Genomic DNA, 22,887 nt, shown 5'->3' with positions numbered 1-22,887 from the left:
GGGCAAGTGGGGGCATAGAAGAAACAACAAATTGAACAAATGAGCTGCTGGTCAAGGACAAATGTTTTGAAAAATTCTGAAGGAGAAATAAATGGGTCTCACAATTTAATGTGGAATTTCTTGTCCACATGAATCAATCAGATCCTCCTTTTTATTTGACCATACTGCACCAGGAATATGTATGAGAGGCACCTTCTAGATACTATGTGCAAAAACATGTTTTTTTTTTTAATACACTTTTACAATGAGGCCTAAGATTAGCATGATTTGCCTGTAGAAGAGGTCTAATGAGAAAGTACTAATCAGGCATGGTCCTCAGGACTATGCTTTTAAAATGATTTAAGCCATTAGATTTTCAACTATGGTGCGGAACTTGGGAGGCCATCCTTGGGCGATTAACTCCCCCAAAGCTCCAAAAAAGACTTTTTAACTAAAATATTTGCAGTGAATTCAAAATGAAAATAATTTAATCTCACTGCACTACAATTGGACATGTTAGATGTGGATTTAAAAAGAGCCCTGCAATCAGTGTGTAGAAATAAAAGCTAACTATTCAGACTAAAGACTTGTACACACTTGACGAAAATTGAACAAAATATCCTCCGATTTTTCTCTCTCTCTCTCTCTTGTAGTAGTACTACGTCGCTCGCCCAGGAGCCTGTAGGGGGCGAGCGTGCGCCGCCGAAGGCGCGCTCCCGCCCCCGCTCGGTCACTTACATCCCCGCACGAGTGACCGGCAGCTCCGATGTCCGCCGGTCACTCGCGATCTCCCGCTGGAGAGGGAGAAAGGAAGACGGCTAATGTAAACAAAGCCGCCTGTCATTCTCCCTGATGTAACAGCAGAGACTACACGATCCTGCTATGTAGGATCGTGTGTCTCTGTGGTTACATCAAAAGCCACGCCCCTTGACAGTTAGAAGCACGCCCCTAGGGACACACTTAACCCCTGGATCTCTAATAAAGTTAACCCCTTCCCTGCCAGTGTCATTTTTAAAAGTAACAGTGCATATGTATAGCACTGATTACTGTAGTAATGACACTGGTACCCCCAAAAGTCTCAAAAATGTTAGTCAGGGGTCCGATCTGTCCGCCGCAATGTTGCCATCCCTCAAAAAAAAAAAAAAAAAAAAAAAAAAAAAAAACCTCAGATCGCCGCTATTACTAGTTAAAAAAAACAAACAAACAAACAATAAAAATGACATAAATCTTTCCCTTAGTTAGTAAATGCAATAACTTTTGGGCAAACCGATCAAAATACGCTTATTGCGATTTTTTTTACCAAAAACATGTAGCAGAAAACAAAATTGGCCTAAAATGTTAAAAAAATTTTGATTTTTACATTTTTTTTGGGGGGAATTTCATATAAAAAATTCTGAAAAATATGCTTTCAAAATTGACGCTCTTTTTTTGTTTATAGCGCAAAAAATATAAATCGCACAGGTGATCAAATACCACCAAAAGAAAGCCCTGTTTGTGGGGGAAAAAAAGGTCAATTTCATTTGGGTACAGCGTCGCACGACCGCGCAATTGTCCGTTAAAGTCATGCAGTGCCAAATCGCAAAATAGGCCCCGGTCTTTGAGCAGCCAAATCCTCCGGGGCTTAAGTGGTTAAGGAACGTTAGATAGTGATCTGCAATCACAATTATGCTGCGCCTATTTCTACAGAGTTCCAGGTGCAGATAATTTAGGATATTGTTGTTTCAAGGATTTTAAGTTCATATTTTATAAAATGTAACAGACTTTATATCACTTCTGGATCAACATAATTTAGAAAACACAACTAGATGCCAAAAGTTAAAACTCTGCTTGCCCATCCCATACCACATCATAAGCAAGGCCAGTAAATATAAAGTTTGTAGCTTACATATCCAAGTAATTTAGCAAGAGAAAAATGCCCTAAAATGAAAGTATTAAAAGAAGAAATTTCATTGCATATGGCCCAGAATGGACAGAAAAGGGTAGAGAACTGTTATCTATTCTGGTACTGTTTCCACCTCTACAAGCCAGGAGCATGCACAGTAGGTGGCAGAATGTATTTAGTGTAATAAGTAGAGTGTGTATTATATACCATTTCCTCCCTAAGTGGGTCACACTATTGTTACCTTACAATATTAGGCCTTAAGAAAAGCATCCAATAAAAAAGGTACAGATTTCATTACCTATTCTGTATTAGCGCAATAGCTAAAATTAGATTGGCTGCTTTTTCTTTTATCAGTTTTTAACTATTGGCTCCACTGTGTCACTTAACTAACCAAAACAGGAACCAATTAGCCATTTAAGGGGAATGGTTTGTCAGTTAAAAGAAGTTCAAGGTTTAGGATCGCTTTTAAAAATTTTAACCAAGTTATCAGTTCACTGAAATGCAAATACCACTTTGGCTGCGTAGTTGTAAATGAAAAAAAAAAAAAAAATGACAGCTTGTCCCTGGTTATTAAACCACAGGGATGAGGTGTAGACTGAGTAAAAGCTTGTAATGGTACAATATGTATACATATGCAGGGGACACTTATGGAGCAATGCTGCCATCTAGTGGGTGAAAGTCAGAGTCTGTATTAGGCGCTAATAAATAGTAGAACCCAAACTAGAGGGAGTGTAATGATTTCCTACTATGTGGGTTGTATGGCACTTGCATTAATCTGCATGGAAAACAGTACCAGATGCATAAATGGATAAATATGAATACAGTTTCTTTTTAGAAGAAGGAGGATTAAAGTACAATGCTGGTTGAGGCACCTTCTTTCTCTATTATGCATATTCCTTCTAGAGGATAATCGTTGCTTTGTGACACTGAAAGGACAATGAGAAAGTGCGACAGCACAAATCAGAAAAACACATCAATCACACAGGCAATCTATGCATTGCAGACTTCTGAAATGCATATAGTCAAGTACATCTGTCAGGATCACCTGATATGTACTGCCAGTTTATCACATAAAAAAAAAAAGCAGACAGGACAATAGAACACTGCATTACAATCACATGGAAACGCAATTGTAAGAGAAATTCAGCTTACAGAAAATCAAATGGTTTACAGTAAACAGATTGTAAAATATTTTATGCATAGCTATCATCTTCTGTTGTGTATATATGCAACATCAACCGGGGAGAATGACCTAGCTTTTTAGCACACGCAACAGATTAGGTTTGCTTCCAATAGGTATGTATAACATATTGGAACCAAACAAGCATAGTAAGCATTTGGGAAACACACAGTGTTGGTGGCAGGAATTTTCCAGCATGCTGGAAAATTCTGGCATTAAAGCATGTGATTTATTCAGGAACACAGAGGGTGGCTTGAGCTGAAGGGGAAAGCAAGACACCATCCCAGCTTTTAGTCTAGAGTAGCAACTGTGCTCCACCACATCGTAAAATCAAAATACACTCTTAGAATTGTTGACAAGTCAAGAATGCAATCTAGCACGTCATCAAGGTGTCAGGGATGTCAGTGGAGCAAAATAATAAACCAGCTGCATTCTTACAGGTATCGGTTTTAGCAACTTTCTGAAGACTTTTACAGGCAGAAAAAAAAAATGTCTTGTTTTTATTTGGTAATCTGTTGCTTATTTTCATTTTTTTGCAAATAAAATATAGCCACAGCTAAGCACAGACTAGCACTATAATACAATGGTCATAGCAGAGTTCAACAGATATACATTTCATCTTCCATAATACAAACTAGTTTGGGCTCCAGATGACTTCAGGCAAAAAGGTTCCTGTGTGGCTTTGCCTGAAGTGCATCTGATGCTCCTGGTCTGACTTGTGTTTACCTGAGCGGTACAATATGGGGATGTGATCTGTGGACAGCTTGTGCTCACTCCGTACACCCATTAGAAGTGGGCTGCCTCTCCTGAAATACAACAGACACAAGTTAGTGGTGACAAACAGCAAAGGTATAGTCACTGACTTTCACAAAGATAATATATAGGAAGAATTGGATAAAATTACCTGGTTCCAACTGCCTGGCCAGGGAAATGAATACTTTTAAAAACCAGAGCAAATGCACCTTCCTGTATAACAAAGCAAGAGAAAGGCAATATTTAATCTTTAGGATATAGATTTGTAATCCTCATAATTTTGAGCTGTAAAAAAAAAAAAAAAAAAAGAAGGAGCATACACATGTATATATAGTCCAAGATTTATAGGGGGGGGGGGGGAGAAGAAGAAGAAAGATTGCTGTGTAGCAGAAGGAGTGGACAATGTTATATGAGCATGACCCAGATTGATCGCTATTCCCCAGATGAAAAGTTGCATATCAAGCGCTACTTAAACCATGTTCTTTATCAGCATTTCCAACCTGCATGATCATAAATATCCACATTAGTCAGAAAGCTGCACGGAGGAAGGGACATGAATTGGATCAGGGCTATACATGAGAAACTGTCTGCAGTAAGTTATATACAGTACATACCAAGCACAACTCACCTAACTAAACCTGTTGGCTGGAGTACTCCTTTAAAAAGTGATCCTGAGCTGGCCTAAAAAGTATCAAGTGTGCTAAAAACACCTTCTGGTGCCTGCGAATGCCTATTTAGTCTTCAACTGAATCCATGCGACCCTGTGGATCTCCCTAAGATTATAGCTACAGGCCATAGGTCTTCAAATTAGGATTAAAAACCACCACCTCCCAAGAACTAATCCCAAACCCCCCTCATTTAACTGTCAAATGTCAGAGACGTTCTGTTCATTGAAATTCCAGAATCTGACAGGTAAATGACAGCAAATGGGTTTAGCATCAGTGGATCCATTTAACTTGGGCAGAAAGTTAGGTCCTAAGTACAGTCTGAAACTAGGATCCACAGAGATATGGCTACTGATCTAAAGACTTTAATTCATAGGTAATTAGAGGCTAAAACGGAAATGATAAAATGATGCACATAGCTTATCTCCTTACCAGCTGCTGAATGACCCGTTCAACAAGGGTGGCAAAGCTGATGTCATCACTCTCCCGGTTGTCATACATATATTTCACCAGCTTGGCAATGGTTTCTGTGTCAGTCTCAGACTCAAACTCATAGCCTTTGCTTTCCTGTAGACATCAGAAACATCAGTTTACATAAGAGTGTGCATATTTAATACCAGTCATATTATACATGGTTCCTTATGCAGTGGGCATACAAAAGTGGCGCCAAATTTAATCAAAAGGCATAAATCTGCAATGATCTAAATAACAAACACAAATTAAAAAGCAAAGATTGTTTTTTTCATGTTATCTGGAACTGCTGATTTCCTGGAAAGCCCCAATATATAATCATAAAAGTATGGGCATTAAAGTATCTCTAGCCAAAACTTCTTTTGCTATAGATAGATTATATATTTAGAGAGAGGGAAGAGGTAAAATCCCTGCGAGGGTTTTTTTTTTTTGCTGTCCGTGTAAAATTGGGGTAATTTCCCTTCACTTCCTGTCCAAGAGACAAACAGGAAATTAGAGGAAATATTCCTTCGACAGTTGTCCCAGGTGCCCATTGGAAGAGTTCACCTCACCTCTTGGTGTTAAAGAGGAAGTAAACCCTCCTCTGCAACTTTTACCTATAGGTAAGCCTATGATAAGGCTTACCTATAGGTACTGTAAATATCTCCTAAACATGTACCGTTTAGGAGATATTTACCTTACATGTAGCCAGTGACATCACTGGCGCATGCGCTCTGAAGGAACGGCCGCTGGTGCCATTCCTTCAGAGCCCCATGCCGTGACCGTCGGCTCCCACACGCGTGCGCGGGAGTGACGTCACCGCAGCTCAGGCCAATCAGATGGCCGGATGCCGCGATCCCGGAAGACGGGCGACTGAACATGTCGCCCATCATAGAGGTAAGCGGGCGGCACGGCGGGGGCTCGTTCTAAGGTAAGTATTTTATAATGAGCTAGTATGCGATGCAAACTAGCTCATTATGTGTTTCTCTTTCAGGTTGGAAAAAAAAAAAAGAAACATTTTTGGGTTTACAACCTCTTTAAGGAGGACAACTTTAAAATTTTGGATTTCCCTTCACTTTCCTTCTTAGTGGCAATAATCAGCAGTACAATTAGAGAGGTAAATGTCCCCAATGAGAACACAGACAGCAATACAAACCTGATGAAGAAGCTAGCTCTTCCCCACTCTATCCAAAACTTAGGATTTGCCTACTAAAACACCTTAAAGTGAATGTAAACCTTTAAATATACCCAGTAAAGTGAAGAGCCTCAGATGATACACAGAGATGAGACAAATCTCCCTACATAAGTTTGCTGTCTTCAGCTGGCTATATTCTTTAGAAAGAGCACATTGTGTTAGAAGTTGTTCTCCCTGTTTCAGCTGTGGGAGTTGAGTCCCAGAATACACTGTGTGACAGCTCATTGGAGGAAAGGGACAACCCCCCCCCCCAGTCAAATGGGCAGAAGAACAAAGATACTTGCAGAGCTGTGCTGTGAATAGACCGGCTCTCTGCTAATCTATTTATAGCACCCAGCCTGACAAATTTTCAGCTGCTTTCATCTCTTGTGTGAGAGAACTTGTCAGAAGTTATCATGTTGATAACAGAACAGAACAGCTGAAAAACACAGGACTTAATGCTTTGGAGAGAGATAAGTAAACACTACAGATATATGTGCCCAGGTCAGATTTTATGAAACGGGTTTACATCCACTCTAAAGTATAACTAAAAGCAAACTTTTTTTTTTAGCTTTGGATAGAGTGGAGAGAAATTAGAACATCTGTCAGGCTTTTATAGCTGCCTGTTCCCTCGTTAGAGTAATCCCCCTCTATTTATCCAGTTTACCATTATCCTTGAATGCAAAAAAAAAATAAAAAAAACTCCCAAAACTTTTGGTTGTCCCCAAAAAAGTAATAGGAGGGGAAATCTTCTCTCCCTTTGGCGGAATTTCCTCTCATTCCCTGTTTTGGCTATGGGACAGGATGTGGAAGAAAAACTCCCTAATGGGTCACATATATAAAAAAAAAAATATATATATATATATATAATAAATAAAATATATATATTTATTTTTATCCTCCGTTTTTGCATTGGTAGTGGATGTAAAAAAAAAAAAAAAAAAAAAACCGATGAAAAAACTGATACATTTTGACGTGACTGAACTGATGAACTGAACGGACCGTATGTGTGAAAGGCCCCTTATACAAGCTGTACACTCACTACTTTACATTGTAGCAAAGTGTCATTTCTTCAGTGTTGTCACATTAAAAGATATAATACAATATTTACAAAAATGTGAGGGTGTACTTACTTTTGTGAGATACTGTATACATTATATAATATAAAGAAAAATAAAATCGATTTTTTTTTTATAAAAACACACCGACTAGGACCCTTCCCTACTCTATCCAAAATTAAAGAAAGTTTTGTCTTTAGTTCACACCAGGGTTCTTTGTTAAAAGATTTTTTGGGAAACCCCATTACCAACTAATGGATTAAGCAATGTGCCCTTAGTTTTACTGCCATGACAATTGGCATTTAATTCATCTAGCCAATAATGTGGTGCAGTCAGACTAATGTAAATTGATTTCTATTTGTTTGTTATGGGTCACCCCAGATCCCTGCATTAGGTTATTCAATAAAGTTGTACATTGTGTGTAAGCAGACGTGTATTTTAATACATAAAGCATACTGCTGGCCCCCATGGAGGTAGATCAATTCCAGACTTTGTGTACGCTCTCATATGCAACTCACCAGAAACTTCTTCAGGTCTTTGTAGTTGGTGATGATGCCATTGTGGATCACGATAAACTCTAGGAGGGGGAGAAATGGGACATTAGTTCCTGGTGTTACAAAAACACTCAATCATGAATGATTCAAAGACGGGAAAAATCTGGGAGCCATATGTCTGCTACATACACACAAACAGTAAGAAAAAAATCATCTTCGTTCTTTACAAATTTCTTTTTACTTACTGTAATCCACACAGTATTTATTTCCCCACTAGAAGTGCAGATTCCTCTGTTTTATGCCTTTTCAGACCCCAAAATAAATCTGTGTGTGTGTTTAGAGATGGAAGTCTGTTTGGAGACACTGAACCCTTCTACACATCTGCAATCCCTCCAGGGGGGCACTGCTCCTAATTGACGGCAGGAAAGGGAGGGAGGAGGTGCTATTGCTGAAAGCTAGGAATCCCTATCCAATTATCCTATATGATACTTGAAAATAATGACAACTTAAAAAACAAAAACAAGATATATAAATCATACAGAACAAAAAAAATAAGTATAAAATTATCGAAATTTTATTTGAATTTAAAAAAAGGTTCAAAATAACTGGCAACGTTAAAAGAGAAAACACGGACACCAAAAAAAAAAAAAAAAAGAATAAATAATATCTTTGCTTAAATAATTGCTTAAGTGGAGAAAAGCCAAACATACGTGAGAAATAATATCTGACCCCAGATCTCCTAGTGAAAATTCACTGCTGTAAACTTGTCCCTCAATCTTCTCTCACCAGTCCTGTATTATGTATTGGCCAAAACGGGATCAATATGGATACTTCTCACACAATGACAAGCACAGCAAGAGCAGCGAGGGCAAGTGATGGGAAAACATTGGATGTTCATTCTGGGGCTTCCGAGATAAGAAGTTCTCCTAATTATCTTCAATTTAAATGTAATCTTTAATTTCATGCAGAGCTCTTCAACTGCACCAGGCAGCTTCATATACTATTTTGTTATAGTTTAACCCATTGCCGCCTGTGCCGTAACATAAGGGTGGGCTTTAAAAGCCACATATGCGTCGCTTGTCGGCCGATGATTCTGTGCTAAGAGCGCACTCCCTGCATGCTCCCCACACAGGGGCTGAGCTGTCAAAGACAGTTCTAGGTTTAGACTAGTGATCGACCGATATCGTTTTTTTAGTGCCGATATTTTGGTCATCGGATATCGGCCGATATTTTCGGACATTTACAAAAAAAAAAAATTTTTTATTTTTTACAGGTACTCTGGTGGAGGGATCTGGGGGTCCAAAAGACCCCAAAACCCTCCTCTGCACTTAAAAGCATTCAAAACGCCAAGTTTGGCTGTTTTGAATGCTCGCATTTTTTGAATTTGCCGCCGAGTACCCAGAAGTGATGTCATGACATCACTCCCAGGTTTTTTAGATGGAGACCACATCAGAGCCGAATGGGGCTTTGATCGAGTCTTCTCTTCGACGGCCGTGCAGGTAGGATGCCCGGGTCTCCAAATGGGACGGGAGAACCGGGCAAGCCGCGGAAGGCGGCGGGAGGGGGGGGGATGGGAGAGACGTCTCTTCCTGCTCCTTGTAATGACAGCTGAGCGGCTTCTCCGCATCGGTTGTCATTACAAGACAGCCGACCGTCGGCTATGGACGCCGGTCCCGGGGTGATGCCTCTAGCTGCAGGCATCACTCCGGTACAAGCACTTTCCCAAAACATCGGCAATATCAGTAACCTCAGGGGCCAATACCAATATATCGGGGAAAGTGCATATCGGCCCCAAATATTGCTGATAATCGGTCGATCCCTGGTTTAGACTATCAGTAGATGGCAGCACTAGCTCTGGATCATGTGACCACTGACAGCCAAACACACGGGTCACATTATCGCTTATCCTTCCTGTCCCCAAGGCTCTCAGAACTTTTTAAAATAACCCTGGGTGGACCGGTAGGGTTTAACCTACAACCTGGTGAGGTTTATGTTTTTGAGGTTTTGTTATCTTCCGCCTGCTTCCTTTGCTCTTTTTTTTTTTTTAACTGGCAATGTCTAAAGATGGCCATTGATAGCCAGTTCAGCTGGGAGGGCCAAGATTAGAACCATCTATGGGCAGGCAAGGTCAAGTGTACCCAAGTTTATTGATCAGTCAACTTGGGTACAACCAGCATGTTGGATTTTTCCATGTGATTACTGGCATCGGCTATAGTCGCTAGCAATAATCAGTGTATTCTCCAGGCAGGGATGGCTACCTGTGCCCCCTCCAGAACACAATAGCTCAGCAGGAAGAGATTCAGTGTTTATGGGGTGGGAGGGTTCTTTCCTGCAACTAAACTGTTGGCAGACAAGTGTTCTCTTGAGAAACCTAGGACTAGGCACTTTATGCCAGCCTTACAAACCTTAGGGATACCTACTGTATTCTCTATTCTAAAAATGCCTAAGCAAATACAAGTCTACACTGGCATCCTGTTTAAATATAAAATCTTTATATACTGGAATGGTTAGCTTACCGTTGTTTTTGTCAGAGCGCTGTGGATGGCTGTTGGTGGGGCTGGGTTCTCCATGAGTGGCCCAACGGGTGTGTGCAATGCCAAGGTGAATCTCAAATTCAATATCCAGGTCCATGTTTTCCTGCTCTGTAAAAGAAACAAACATTGACAGGTTTTCGAAATTCCAAAGAAACAAGCGGCATAGTGCAAAGGCATAAGCAAAACCGGAATTTAACACTTTTCATATAATAACCATATCCAGTTTTAAAATAATAGTTATGTTCAATGGTTTAAAAGCTTATCTGAGCTGTAGATTACTGCAGCTGACCACACACATAACAATCCTGTACAATCACTGTTAGATATACCTAGATCAACTATGTCGCATGGAGTCCTCCCGGACTGCAGGCAAATCCAATGGATGGTTTTGGCAAGCCATGTTGGTAAAATTAGACAGGGTCTAGTAGGCCACTTGCCTACTCCATATACAAATAGGCTGCACTAAGATAAAGATCTTTATATTCAGTCATCCTATTCAAATCTTATTGGATTTAGCTGAAAATAGCTGTCACCTTTCATTAAAAAGAAACCTTATCCTAGTGTTTTATCTTTGTGAATTGAGCAGTCCATTAGACTTCTCAAGCTTATTGGAACTTAAAAAAAAAAAAAACACATTTGTAAATGGCAGTCCTTGTAAATATTTTTTTACAGTCACTTAATCATTTAACTGTTCCTCATTTTTGTAATAAAAAAAAAAAAATTCTAGCCTGGATTCCCAAGAATGAAAACCCAGCAGAGAATCTAATGAAATATTGCTCCATAATTTACTCTCTGGACAGCCATTGTGCAAGTTACCTAGAAATGGTTTTAATTTAGCAGAGTGCAAATATCTGTTGCCATTGTAATCTCCCCAGAGTGCAAGTTATAATGTAAGATGGAAAGGCAGGAAGAGGGGGCAATGTACAGGTTACTGTTAAAGCCAGGGGGAATGCACATATGTTATAGGTTCTCACAATGCAAAGGAATGCCTTTACCAGTATGAGGACATCATTCCTGAAGTTCAACATACAAATATACCGTAAGACAGACCAAAGCTGGCCATACCCCGAGATTTGATTGTTGGCTGAATAATCATACTTTTGGGAGATCTAGAACAGTGTTTCTCAACATTTTTCAGTCAAGGCACCCTTTAAAAACTTTGGACAATCTTGAGGCAACCTTTAAAAATGTTGGGACAGTCTAGAGCAGGGGTGGGGAACCTTTTTTCTGCCAAGGGCCATTTGGGTATTTATAAAATCATTCGGGGGCCGTACAAAATTATCAACTTAAAAATGTGCCGGTTATATTTGGTCAAACATTTAATTAACTCACCCCTAATGTGATGGCTGCAACTGCTTCTCTTTGGTGAGGTGTGTGATGTTAGCTGGTATTGATGATGTTGCTACTCGCAACTGGTTTTCCAGGTTTGCTTTGGTCAGTCTGGAGCGCAGTGTGGTGGTAAGTTTTGAAAAGAACGGCTGGCGGGTAATGCTGGTGGGTATAGCTGGCTGGTACTGCAGGTGGGTACTGCTGGCTTGTACTGTGCTGTGGGTACTGCTGGCTCTGGCTGTGGTACTGCTGTGTGTGCTGCTGGCGGGAAATGCTGGCTAGCAGCGGCGCCGCACTGGAGGAAGAGGCGATGTTTCCTGTATTGGTCAAAGGCGGAGTGCATTTGATATCACTCCGCCTGTGACTCACTCAGACTGTCAGAACGGAGCTGGAACTATACAGGAAGCATTGACTTTGTTCTGACAGATCAGCTGAGAGACACAGACTCAGCTGCCCGGGGGGCCGGACCAAATTACTTCGAGGGCCGCATACGGCCCCCGGGCCATAGGTTCCCCACCCCTGGTCTAGAGGCACCCCCATTATAAAATGTAAAAGCTTTTCTAATAGTTTTACATAATGCAGCAACATCCACAAGTCCAAGTAGGACATTCAACATTAGAGGTGATTTATTCTTTCAAAGCAAATATACTTTGCAAACTGGTACCGACTAGTATTCCAATGTTTCTGTTCTCCCTCAGTCTTTCTTCATCACTCAGCTAATATGACGCCAACGCTGATGGAGAGGGGTAGGGGAGGGTCAAACAAGGATGCTATGCAGACGACTGACATCCTCCTTACCAACTGATGATGCAAACCTGTGACTTAGTGTAACTAAAAGGCTAACACGCTGGCTCATATACAATTTTTGGGCAATTTTTAGGTCTTTTGCCAAGGCACCCCTGAAGGAACCATAAGGCACACCAGGGTGCCTGGGCACCCTGTTTGAAAAAGGCTGATCTAGAATATACCCAACTTCAACATAGTGGCCTTTTTCCTTGGTCATCCTCCCATATGTGGTATACCTCCATGCCATGTTATCTCTGCGGAATCAGCAGAAAAGTGGTCATGCAGAATTCCTAACTGGACAGATGACACGCAATAGTGTTGCGGAACTGGAAGCCTGAGCGGCAGAAGCGGATGATCGATACTGGTGTTCGGCTGGAGCATCAGGGAGGATTTGCATTGGGGATTATTGATGAAGTGGAGAGACTCCACTTGAGTTATGCCAAAAGAATCATTTGTGTTTAACAATTGTTCCAAAATTGTGCCCAAAACACATTCACAAACTGATCGCCAGAACAACATGCCAGTGACAGGTAAAGTAAATAACATTTCATTACAATGGCACCTGAAAATGGGTGGGATAGATTAGGCAGCAAATGAACATGATGTCCCTGCATGTTTAAAGTAGGGGGGGGGGGGGGACACACACGCCACAACGAGCAAGTGTAAGGATTTGAGTGACTTTGACAAGGGCCAAATTGTAATATCTAGAAGACTGGGTCAGAGCAACTCCAAAACCAGCTCTTGTGAGATGTTCCCGGTCTTCAGTGGTCAGAACCAACTGAAAGTGGTCCAAGAAAGGAAAACCAGCAAACCCGCAACAAGGTCATGGGCAGCCAAGGCTCACTGAGGCCAGCTAGTCTGATCCAATAGAAGAGCTACTGTAGATCAAATTGCTGAAAAAGTTAATGTCCGACAGAAAGGTGTCAGAACACACAGTGAATCGCAGTTTGTTGTGTACGGGGCTGTGTAGCTGCAGATTGGACAGGGTGCCTATACTGAGCCATGTCCACAGCCATAAGCTCCTACAATGGGCACAGGAGAATCCGAACTGGTACACAAACCAATGAGGGTTGCCTGGTCTGATGAATTAAAAAATGGTTTAAGGAACGCAACAAATTTGAGGTGTTGATTTGGCCTCCAAATTCTCCAGATCTCAATCCAAAAATAGAGCATCTGTGGGATGTGCAGGAAAAACAAGTCCAATCCATAGAGGCCCCACCTTGCAACTTACAGAACTTGAAGGATCTGCTACTGATGGCCGGGTGCCAGATACCACAGCATACCTTCAGAGGACTAGTGGAGTCCTTGTCTCAATAGGTTATGGTGGTTGGTCAAAAGGTTATCGCTGATTGATATATACCATTTGACAAGTTTATGCTCTATATAAAAAAGGGCCCTAAAGTAAATCTAACATCAAGCATGCATGCTCTTCAACCTGGCGTCTTCCAGTTATCAATCCCCTACTGTTTCCACTGGCCTGGCCGAGAGGACATGGGAATTCAGCCATCTCGGCATTGCACAGCTCAGTGTACAATGTGGACAAGCAGGTAAATAACATGGTATGTCTCTTCTGCATTAAAAATCCTGCCTCTTTGCGTTTCCTTTTTGTTTATAACGGAGAGGTCCACTTTACCGTGTATGGGGAGGATTCCAGCCAAAGTCTTCCAAACCTTAATAGTTTAAGTGGGTTTGAAAATTACTGACAGTTTGCAATTTTTGTTTGCTCACATGGTAGCAAAAAATCTAAAGCACTAGTAATGCCTATGCATGGTTTGCTCAAATCCACAGAGATTAATATATATATATATATATATATATATATATATATATATATATATATATATATACACTGTATTTTCTGGCGTATAAGACTACTTTTGAACCTCAAAAAAATCCCCCAAAAATGGGAGGTCGTCTTATACGCCGAGTATAATATCTCCAAGGTAACCTAAGTATAAGTATTACCGGTAGATCATGTAATAGGGGGGTCGTCTTATACGCCGGAAAATACAGTATATATATTTATTATAGAAATAAGGCTCCATATCATACACTAACAAAAAGTGACGAGCTGAAACTGCAGAATTTTAGTTTTATCTGTAGCTCATCAATAATCTAACCTCAGGCTTTCTTCATATAGAAAAATGTTCTTCTGAAAACACCATTGGCCGCAGGGACACAGACATGATCTACATGTCTCCAACTGTTATTCGGCAATCAGGAATAATCTGTTTGTGACAAAAGTGATGCTGGGGAAAGACTTTATTCTTTAAGAGAGCAATTCCCCACATGTCAAGCAATATAGAATTCTCTATTAGTCTGACAGGCCCTACACAATTCGAGGAGCTGGGCCCCTTCAGAAAACCACATGTAAATAGGTTTAATTATGAGCAATCAGAAAACTGAATTTACGGCAAAAGGAAATGGGCCGCTTTGGGGGTTAGCATTTATGTACATTAAGCAAGGAAATGAAAAGAAAATAAATCAGGACAAAAGCTGGATTTGAAATAGAAAAAATAAATTCAACTAGTAAAAAGGAAAAAAAAATGACGATTAAAGGACTTTCCAGCTGAGCCAGGGGTCATCCCGTATATTTATTTCTTAAAAGCTCACCAGAGTTAGTGTTACCTAAATTCCATTATGAGATCCTTTGGCAGGCTTAAAGCTGCAAGGAGAGGAGAGATGAGGCCAGTGGGGTAATGTGAATAAATGACATTTTCCTGAAACTGTTTTTGTTGGAAAACAATGTTTAAACCAGGCTTTGGGCCCAGCAAAAAAAGGAGCACAACATGTTAGGCTACACGTCATTAGGAGAAGCTCAGCATCGCTCTTCATTGAACATCCACGTAGGCAATCCTTAACTCTGCTGCTGTGGCCAGAGAGAACTCCATTACAGCTCTCTGGGATACAAACAAATAACTCTAATGGTGCTGGCCGCACGACACGGGAGCACCACTGACCATTTCCTTCTTAATGGAAAAAAAAATATTTTCTTAGGCTTTGGTTCACATGCTAAACAGAAAAGAGTTATTTGACCCCTGCAAGCTGGAGACCTCGACCCCCCAGGTATTTAAATAACTCAACTTTGCTGAAAACGGCTTCAGATGTAAGCAGAGAGACCCTGAAGGGGGGCAAGGCAGCTTTTTATTAAATTCATGTGTACAATCCTCTGCTGCATGTAATGCTTGGATAGGGAAAACTCCTGCTATTCACATTCTGTTTTTGGTAAATACAGAAATAAACCTGGCTATTAACAATCACTGCAGAGCGGCATTGATGCCAGCTGGCTCAAACAGGGTAAACAGACAGATATAGAGAAATATTAACCCTCAGGGGCACTCCAAATCCAGAGCACTATGGCTGCATTAGGACAGGGATTAGGACATTGCTACTCAGCGCATGTTGTAGGAACAAGGGCACAGAGGTGACAACGAAGATAAAGTCCAAAGGGAAAAGGAAGTTATGCAATGACCACTTGTCCCAGTTTACCACAGCCGCTTATATACTGTGGTCTAAAACGTAATTACCTGAAGCCAAGGCAACATGTCCTCACCACCTATATACAGCTGGAAGCACTGCTGACAGTGCCCCCCCCCATCCATGTGTCCGGCCCCCTAATCTACATGCAGGGCACCTGGACGCATTGATTCCAATGGGGTTTATTTTATTTATTTTTTTAAGCACGTGATTAGAGCCAGAGGCTCTAATAGGCTTCAAAAAAGAGTGGGCTCAGGGCGCAGAGCACTGGGCCCTAAGCCCACCCAGTTGTGTGACAATAGCGAATGAATATTCACTATTGTCACATGGATCCTCCTCCTGGCCAATCAGGAAGCGGGTCCTGAGACCCGTTTCCTAATTGGCGGAAAAGTGAAGCCATGCCATTAGCCAAGGAGGAGAAGGAGGGAGGAGACGCAGAAGACTGAGGGGGAAGCCGCTGCTACCTGCCTGCCCTCCACATGACCAGAGTGAGTGAGCCGGTGACCGGGAGGAGAATGGAGGGGGGGGGGGGGTAGGTTGTGCAGGCAAGTGTGGTCCGTCTGCCCCCCGGCCCATGGAGCACCAGCCACTGACTGCTACCTGCTAAGATGTTCATAGCAACAAGAGTCTAAACCTCACCATATACACATATATATATATATATATATATATATATATATATATATATATATATATATATATATAGCTATCTATCTATCTATATATCTGTGTTACAATCTGACGATACAATCTTTGCACAATTAACATTAGATTTAACAAAATTATTTACAGTGAGGGAAAAAAAGCATTGGATCCCCGGCTGATTTTGTATGTTTGCCCACTGACAAAAATGATCAGTCAATTTTAATAGCAAGTTTATTTTAACAGTGAGAGAGTCAGAACAACAAATATATCCAGAAAAATGCATTTAAAAAAAAGTTATCAATTGATTTGCATTTTAATGAGCGAAACAAGCATTTGACCCCTTCGGTCAAATGACTTAGTAACATGACTTAGTACTTGGTGGCAAAACCCTTGTTGGCAATCACAGAGGTCAGACGTTTCTCGTAGTTGGCCACCAGGTTTGCACACATCTCAGGAGGGATTTTTGTCCCACGCCTCTTTGCAGATCCTCTCCAAATCTTTAAAGTTTTGAGGTGGACGTTTGGTAACTCAAACCTTCAGTTCCCTCCACATATTTTCTATGGGATGAAGATCTAAAGACCTTAATGTGCTTCTCCTTGAGTCACTCCTTTGTTGCCTTGGCTGTGTGGTTTGGGTCATTATGCTGGAATACCCATCCACGTCCCATTTTCTATGCCCTGGCTGAGGGAAAGAGGTTCTCACCCAAGATTTGATGCTACATGACCCCATCCATTGTTCCTTTGATGCAGAAGTTGTCCCCTTAGCAGAAAAAAAATAAAAATAAAGCTCCAAAGCATAATGTTTCCAACTCCACGTTTGACGGTGGGGATGGTGTTCTTGGGGTCAAAGGCAGCATTCCTCCTCCTCCAAACACGGAAAGTGAAATTTTGGTCCCATCTGACCACAACACTTTCAACCAGTTCTCATTTGAATCATTCACATTTTCATTAGCAAGCTTACATGTGCTTTCTTGACCAGGGGGACCCTGCCAGCGCTGCAGGATTTCAGTCCTTCACGGTGTAGTGTGTTACCAATTGTTTTCTTGGGGACTATGGTCCCAGCTTCCTTGAGATTACTGACAAGATTCTCCCATGCAGTATTGGGCTGACTCTCCACTGTTTTCATGATCATTGAAACTTCATGAGGTGAGATCTTGCATGGAGCCCCAGACCAAGGGAGATTGACCGTTATTTTGGGTTTCTTCCATTTGCGAATAACCGCACCAACTGTTGTCACCCTCTCCCCAAGTGGCTTGGCGATGGTCTTGTAGCCCATTGCAGCCTTGTGTAGGTCTACAATCTTGTCCCTGACATCCTTGGACAGCTCTTTGGTCTTGGCTATGGTGGAGAGATTGGAATCTGATTGAATGATTGCATCTATGGACAGGGGTCTTTTATACAGGTAACAAGCTGAGATTACGAGCACTCCCTTTAAGAGTGGGGTGCTAATCTCAGCTCGTTACCTGTATAGAAGACACCTGGGAGTCAGAAATCTTGCTGCTTAATAGGGGATCAAATACTTTTTTCACTCATTAAAATGCAAATCAACGTATAACTTTTTTGAACTGCGTTTTTCTGGATATTTGTTGTTATTCTGTCTCTCACTGTTAAAATAAACCTACCATTAAAATTATAGACTGATCATTTCAGTGTCAGTAGGCAAATGTACAAAATCAGCAGGGGATCAAATACTTTTTTCCCCTCACTGTAATATTTTTCTAGCAGACCTGATCAGGCCCTCTATTCACCCCTATGGCCAGGCGGGTGTAAACACACTTGTGCCCGTTTACACCCGCCTACCTTAAATCACATTCAGCCCGCAAAGAAAAAAAATAAAATAAAATAAAAACACACAACACTGCACATGGAAGGGGATCTACCCCTTTCACTTAGGCGGAGCAAATTAGAGGGCAGTTGGCTATAAACAGACAGTGGAGTCTGTTTACACCTGACCACCCATAGAACAGAGGCGCCTTGGTCTGTGTCCTCTTGGGAAAAAAGGGGCCTTAGAGAGAACATTTTGCTTCATCTCTATGACCTGGCGCTCCGTGAGGATGTCGAATGACGAAACTAGTCGGATGGGGCTAGGACGCTGGACACTACTGCGCATGTCAAACTCACACTCGTGGCTTCAGTTAAAGTCGGAGGCAATGGATACATTGTAACCTTAATGCTACAATCCTTAGTGTCGGGGGGGACTCTTGTACAATGTGAGTGTTACATTTTGTTTTTTAATAAACGAGTATGTTTTTATGGATTTAAACTATGTGGATTCTCCTTTCCTCCTAAAAAACACATATCCTCATACATCCCAATGAGAGTGCCTGTATGTGAAGACGGGAACAACCAGTGTTAGATTGTGAACCGGCCCTGCTGGATATTTCATATAAAAAGGCGCATTAGCTGGTTTATCATTTTACCAGCCACTCCATCTGGTGAATCAGTTTAGGGTGATCGGTGGAAGGATTGCAGAGGGTGTGTTGCACATATCTGTAAACATAAGAATTTTCACTTTTTTGGATTCTTTAGGACTTTATGAATTTTTTGGACCACTTTATAGGTTATTGAATTTTGGATTCAAAGCACTTTTTTTTTTTTTTTTTAATGTATGATAGATATTTACAAATATTGATTATTTTATTGTTTATTTTTACATAATACAGTAAACCCCTCTCCATTGCGGGGGTTATGTTCCGGACCCAGCCGCGAAAAGTGAAAATCCGCAAAATAGAAAAACCCTATTAACCGGTTGCCGACTGCGCACAGTATATTTACTGCGGCAGTCAGCCCCGGCCAGGCAGAGTGACGTAGATCTACGTCTCTCGCCTGTCACTCCTTTTAGAGCCAATAGCGGGCGAGCGCGTGCCCGCTGAGGCGCGCGCCCGCTGAGGCTCGTTCACAGAGGAGTGCGGGCGTGTGACCGGCGGACCCGATGTCCGCCGGTCACACTACGATCGCCGGTACAGCGGGAGAAAGACAGAGCGGCTTATGTAAACAAGCCGCCTGTCATTCTCCCCTGTGTAAAAATGAAGATCAGATGGTTCTACTATGTAGAACCGTTGATCTTTGTTTTTACACTAGGAGACCTGTCCCACTACAGTAAGAATCACGCCCCTAGGACACTTAACCCCTCCCTGTCCAATACAGTTAACCCCTTCCCTGCCAGTGTCATTTTTGCAGTAACAGTGCATATATATAGCACTGATTACTGCAGTAATGTCACTGGTACCCCCAAAAGTGTCAAAAATGTCAGTCAAGGGTCCAATCTGTCCGCTGCAATGTCGCAAAAAAAAAAAAAAAAAAAAACGCAGATCGCCGCCATTACTCGTTAAAAAAAAACCACCAAAAATGACAAAAATCTTTCCCTTTGTTAGTAAACGCGATAACTTTTGCGCAAACCAATCAAAATATGCTTTTTGCGATTTTTTTTACCAAACATATGTAGCGTAAATTTGGCCGAAAATGTTAAAAAATTTTGATTTTTTACATTTTTTTGGGGGGGAATTTCATATAAAAAAAAAAAGTGAAAAGTATTGTTATTTTTGCAAAAATTATGCTTTTTTTTGTTTATAGCGCATGATCAAACAAAAAAAAAAAAAAAAAAAAAAAAAAAAAAAAAAAAAAATCGCACTGGTGATCAAATACCACCAAAAGAAAGCTCTGTTTGTGGGAAAAAAAAAAGGACGTGAAATTTGTTTAGGTACAGAGTCGCACGACCGCGCAATTGTCCGTTAAAGTCACGCAGTAAAAAAAAAAAAAAAAAAAAAAAATTAGCAAAAAAAAACCCCTGGTCAGGAAGGGGGTAAAATCTTCCAGGGCTTAAGTGGTTAAAATGCATTGTAGGCATGTTTTTTTTTTACTGTCACTGTACGTGTAAAAGCATTTTAAGGTCTTTAAACACACTTTTAAAACAATAGAAACTCATTTAAAACCCATAAAAGATACGGAGAGATTATGGAAAACACAATAATATTTCATTTTTAATGATTTATATAGTAAAATAACATTACAAAAAAAAAAAAAACGCAATATACCGGGACCGCAAAAACTGAACCGCGATGGAGCGGGGGTTTACTGTATTCACTTTTATTGCACACATATATTATATTTTTGATGATTGTCATTATTCAAGAGAGACACAACAAGGTATTTTGTCTTCTAAATTAGGGGAGTTTAGATCTGTGTCGATTTATTTTTTATCTATCTTGATGGATACACCTGCTGACAATTAGCAGCGGCTACATATTGCATACAAAAACTCCTCTAATAGTGGCTTACAATCATGGATAACTTTGGCGCCAGTTCTCCTTAGTTTAGAAGTACTCTCCAAATAGCCTAATGCCTACAAATATTCAGCCAACTGCCGCCTCAATCTATGGAGGGTCAGCAGTGAAACGTTTGTGGGGAGAAAATAAAAAAACACACACACCACACAGCCCACTAAGGAGGTCCTGGGACACCCAAGATACATTCAACCTCTATATGAATCAATCTTCAATTTAAAAGCAAATGATCCAACATGTTTTAGATAAAGAAACATTTGTAATGCCACGTACTGTTTATTTCTTCATCCAAATTCTTGACCTTCCCTTTTTTCTTAATGAGCTGAATTTTCTTGGAGTTGTTCTCCCAGTTTTTCTCATTGCCACCATCAATACCGACACCTGCAAGCAACAATGTACATTCAAAGTCAAAAGATCTTATTAATTATTAAGTCACCAGAGAGCAGCGATATGGAGCCTATCAAAGACAGCTGAAAAGGAATAAACGTCCAGAGAGCTATGAAAAAGAATACAGTAGCTTAAAAGGAGATTTTAGCCAAAGCGATTTTTGCCGTACTCTCCCATGAAACACAAGTTTGGAGTTCATTCTGCACTCCTGTGATCCATTTTTGTAGTCAACAGCGGGCTAACGCTGACCGTCAGCTGACATCACAGAGCCGGTCGAGGCTCTGAAAAGATCCCGTATGGTTGGGATCCACCCAGAGTCCTGAACCGACAGCTGGCTCAGCCTCTTAGCCCTTACCGCCCCCTTCACAGCCCAGCGCTCCAGGTGGGGTCGAGCAGAGAGCTGGAGTTTTACAGTACCTAGCTCTCTGCTCACAGAATGAGGAGAACTGAGCAATAAGCTGTGTTTGATAGCTCAGTTCTCAGTGCAAAGCAGGCAGGGGACAGATGCAGCATCACACCAATGCTGCATCTGTCCCCTCTAATTCCCATAGTCTTAAAATCTAATCCCTGACCATAGATCATGGTGCGCATGTTCATAAAAAGAACTTAATAAAATTTGTATAAAAAAAAATAATGTAAAGCCCCTGATAGAAGTTGAAATTCTATAAGACCACACATAGGGGGAGATTTACTAAAACTGGTGCACACTAAATTTGGTGCAGCTGTGCACAGTAACCAATCCACTTTTAACTGCAGCTTGTTCAATTATGCTTTGACAATAACCCCACGTTCACATTGGTCCGATTTGACATGTCAAATCGGAGACAATTGCCAGCAACAGCACTGTCCAAAACGGTGCGACGACGCACCAATTCCAGAAAAGAGTTTCTATACTACTTTTGGCGACTTTGGGGAGCAAGAACCCGCACAGATGTCTGTGAAATTGCCCCCGAAGTCGAACTGAAAATGGCCCTTTGAAATTGTGCGAGTTCGCTTTTAAACCGGCCTCAGTGTGAACCTACACTTAAAACTAGAAGCTGATTGGTTACTATGCACAGCTCAGCTGCACCAGTTTTAGTAAATCTCCCCCACTGGGTCCAGGCAGTGAATATGAACCTGACCAGTTGCATTGAGTGATGGGTCTGTAGAAGAACTAGCAAGCAGCTATCAGAGCTCCATCATGCAGTCAATGCTTTGAGCATATAACGTTTAAATACATAATCCTTAAAAGATCTGTAAAGTAAGGTATAATTTTAAGATGAGGAGATGCTGAGATAATTGTACACAAGCCAAATGTTCTGTGTAATTTCATTAAACATTTGGAGTTCTTGAGCACTGCTACCCCCAGAGAGAGAGTGCGAGAGAGTGAGTGTTACCCTGTACTTCGGCACACATAGAAGCCCAGGAAATTCATAGGCACAGCAAGGGAAATTCCTATTCTATCACAAGAACTTTTTTTTTTTTTAGCTTCCATAAAACGGCTTTGTGGCCTTCCTATTGTGGCTATTTATATATGGATAAAACCAAGTGGGTTTATCCCAGCCGGGGTGGTTGGGCCGAATCAAGATCTCCTAAATACAGCCTAGAAAAGCAACCCTCTTCCTGTTCCCTCCTATAAAGCAAAATTGAGTTTAACATAGAACACAAAGTATTACAGTATGCCAGCTCTACTCACCTGCAGAGTCATATCCTCTGTACTCCAATCTCTGGAGACCTTTGATGAGCCTTTCTAGGATCTCACGCCTGGTGCGGGGCACATGGTAATTGAGGTAAGCAAAAATTCCTGGGGGAAAAAAAAAAAAGCTCAGTAAA

General features: G+C 41.1%; 1 protein-coding gene across 2 annotated transcripts in view; it reads right to left on the bottom strand.

Moving 5' to 3' along the window:
• LOC309553549 (glutamine--fructose-6-phosphate aminotransferase [isomerizing] 1) overlaps positions 1-22,887 on the bottom strand; it is a 55,934-nt gene that overhangs the window by 14,085 nt on the left and 18,962 nt on the right. Inside the window, exons 2-9 of one of the 2 annotated variants that reach the window (XM_082254808.1) lie at positions 22,751-22,858; positions 20,962-21,069; positions 10,152-10,277; positions 7,660-7,718; positions 4,892-5,026; positions 3,946-4,007; positions 3,768-3,847; positions 2,734-2,787 (exon numbers count right to left, since the gene is read on the bottom strand). In XM_082254808.1, coding sequence (XP_082110934.1) covers positions 2,734-2,787; positions 3,768-3,847; positions 3,946-4,007; positions 4,892-5,026; positions 7,660-7,718; positions 10,152-10,277; positions 20,962-21,069; positions 22,751-22,858 — 732 coding nt within the window. The remainder of the gene's footprint in view (positions 1-2,733; positions 2,788-3,767; positions 3,848-3,945; positions 4,008-4,891; positions 5,027-7,659; positions 7,719-10,151; positions 10,278-20,961; positions 21,070-22,750; positions 22,859-22,887) is intronic. The other variant, XM_082254809.1, reaches the window with a different exon arrangement.

This window comes from Pelophylax lessonae (genome assembly GCF_965119305.1).
Source record: "Pelophylax lessonae genome assembly, chromosome: 4".
NCBI lineage: Eukaryota > Metazoa > Chordata > Amphibia > Anura > Ranidae > Pelophylax > Pelophylax lessonae.
The sequence above is the reverse complement of the archived record's forward strand: the minus strand, read 5'-3'. Positions and strand labels throughout refer to the sequence as shown.